General features: G+C 37.4%; 1 protein-coding gene across 1 annotated transcript in view; it reads right to left on the bottom strand.

The window, feature by feature from the left end:
- Positions 1 to 2,748, bottom strand: part of elavl2 (ELAV like neuron-specific RNA binding protein 2) — a gene marked incomplete at its 5' end in the record, with an annotated part of 54,915 nt that overhangs the window by 6,751 nt on the left and 45,416 nt on the right. Inside the window, 2 exon segments of the mRNA XM_014020855.1 lie at positions 665 to 703; positions 1,189 to 1,414. Coding sequence (XP_013876309.1) covers positions 665 to 703; positions 1,189 to 1,414 — 265 coding nt within the window.

Raw genomic sequence — 2,748 nt, forward strand, 5'->3', positions numbered from 1 at the left:
CATCAGATATTGTCCAAGACTAACTTCAGGGTGGATATAGCTCGCTCACACAGAGGACCTATCTACATCATCATTTACCCAGAATGCTTTGTGTGTAAAAAAATGGCTCTGTCCATGTCAAAATATGTTAAAAAAAAATTACAAAACTAAACATCCTACAGTATTTTTACAGTCTTTATTTTACAGTTAAAATATATGTTCATCAAATAAATTTTAACATTACAACTAAATCATGGATCCCTTTAAGTTTTTCTGTCTGGAGTAGGGTCAGCAAGTTCATCACAGAAGTTACAAAAAGTTATTTATTCTGAATAAATCCCATGTTTATGTAATAAGCTGCTTAAACATCCCTATACTTGTTTATTTGTCATCACTGGACATTGTGAACATCCCTGGTTTGAGCAGCTGGTAATCTTTAGAAAGGATTCCTTTAAAGGAGCATCAGAAGCTTCAAACACACTTTGAATATTTACTGCTGTGAAGCCATATAATCCATTTCCCCCYGACTCCTACTGAAGTCTGTATATATTTATCTGCAGAAACACTTCATATTTCATCAACAATCTCTTGTGCAGCACAGACTACCTACGCAACATTAAATGGAGCTCATCAGGTCAGGATTCATTAAAGCAAATGATGAAATTCACGGAAAAGAAAGGTTTACCTTTTGACTCCGTACGCCATGTTCAGCAGGTTGTCCAGCCTTCAGAGAGCAGAACAACAAAGAAAAAGAAAATTAGGCTTCTGGGATAATAGATTCTAAGATTGAATATTTTTGATGAGATGAGTAATTGTTCTGATATTAAAGTCAGTTTTTGCACCCTGATAAATCCCACAACTATTTTAGCTTTTTAACAACCTGCTGATTCTTGTTTTTTTTTAATAAATCTAACTACACAACACAACTTTCAGTTCCTACAGTGTTTCAAAAAAACTTTCATATTATAATAAATTATTGATCACTGAAACCAATAAGTGAATAATAAAAATCTGAATGTTAAAACAGATCAGTGATTTAGTAATTGAAGGTTATTACTCAGGTCAGTCTTTTTAGTCCTAATCTGCTCAAGCTACAGAGCTGTAGTTCCGAGCTTTGATTCTGGCTGCTGTGAGAAGATAAAATGATCATGAGAATGAGATGTTTGGACTCTGATCTGATGCCGTCTGGTTACGGGGGGCTCCTTTTACCTGAAGCGTTGTGCCTGCTGTGCGAGGGGTCCTGGGTACCTTCGATTGGGCGACTGATACAGCTGGGACAGCAGAGCCTGGCTCGTCTTCTGGCTCGGGTTGTTCGCAAACTTCACCGTGATGGGTTCGGTGGCACCGGACGGCTTTTGACAGTTCAGACCTTTGATGGCCTCCTCAGCCTCGACTCGCCGGTCGAAACGAATGAAGCCAACGCCCCTGGAGACACCTGAGGACAGCACAGTCCATGGTTTGTCTCATGATGAAGAAAAGAAACCCTCATCATCCTAAGATAWTTTTGGTTCTGTMAATTTTCTGTAGTTGTGTCTCGATACAGATATTGGGCTATACAAAGTACTTGTACTCGTTAAAAATGTCCCAACACCATTTGTTTTGCATGAACATTCACAWATAGTTAAATGCAACCTTCATAAGCCTCCACTGTGAACACTGAGGTTGATGCGACTCGATGCATCACGTAAAGCTCGTCGTTTACAGAACAGATCCACCCGTGGATGCTCCATGTTAGCATGATGATTCTGAAGTTGTGTGATCATTATCTGTTCGCTTGTTTAGTTTAATTTTGACATTTGAACCTGCCTCTGGTTGGCTGCTCTAATGCAGCTTTTTATTTATGGMACGAAATGACGTGATGGAGGTAGAACTCACTGAAGTACTGATCCAGTAACTTCAGTATCGATACAATCAGACATTAAAAGAAAATAGATGAAGCAACTGGACTTGTGTTCTGTAGCTACAGATGTACTGAGTTCTGAGATTTAAACAGCATGACTCGAAGTTAGTATAACTCAGGGTTGCTTAAGGCAAGTTGGAAGACTTGGATATTCTTTAATGCCATTTGAAATTAAATTTAAGACAGACTTCACAATAAACACAGCTGGGAAAAAAGTGACATTTTCACCCAATTGTTTATTTTAACACAAAACAATGGGCTGTGAGAAACATTTGGTAATTAAAATAATCAATGATACCAATTATTTTAATTTTTGTGACTAATTAAAATCATCCTACTTACAATGTGTTAACATTATTAAGACCTCTGAAAGATTGAAGATATTTTAAGGCTAATGAAGGTCTTTTTTTGGATTGATGAATTCAACGCCTTTTAGACTAAGAACCCATGGAAACCCTGATAATACTTTGATCTATCCATACACCCCCATCTCACTGATGTTTAAGTCAGATAAAATGCATGTATCTGATTCAGTGTCAGGTTCTAAATGAAATAAATCTTTTTTTTATAATCAGGCATGTAATGTTTAAGTTTTAACTCAGTACATACTGATTATTGGCRAGTACCCAAACTAAAATACTTGCACTCTGAGAAAAACTATGTGCCCGGCCAGAAKCTAATGTTATTTGCTGGCATGGAAAAGTTCAGAAACCTGTTATAGGGAACAGGAAGTAACTTCCAAGGATTTTAAGAATTGTTAAAGAGTACAAATTTGAAAAACGGGTGTTTAAATCCTGGGTAATCTGGTCGGACACTGATTGAATGGTGTGTGTGTGTGTGTGTGTGTGTGTGTGTGTGTGTGTGTGTGT

The sequence above is a fragment of the Austrofundulus limnaeus genome, unplaced genomic scaffold (genome assembly GCF_001266775.1).
Source record: "Austrofundulus limnaeus strain Quisiro unplaced genomic scaffold, Austrofundulus_limnaeus-1.0 Scaffold269, whole genome shotgun sequence".
NCBI classification, from domain to species: domain Eukaryota; kingdom Metazoa; phylum Chordata; class Actinopteri; order Cyprinodontiformes; family Rivulidae; genus Austrofundulus; species Austrofundulus limnaeus.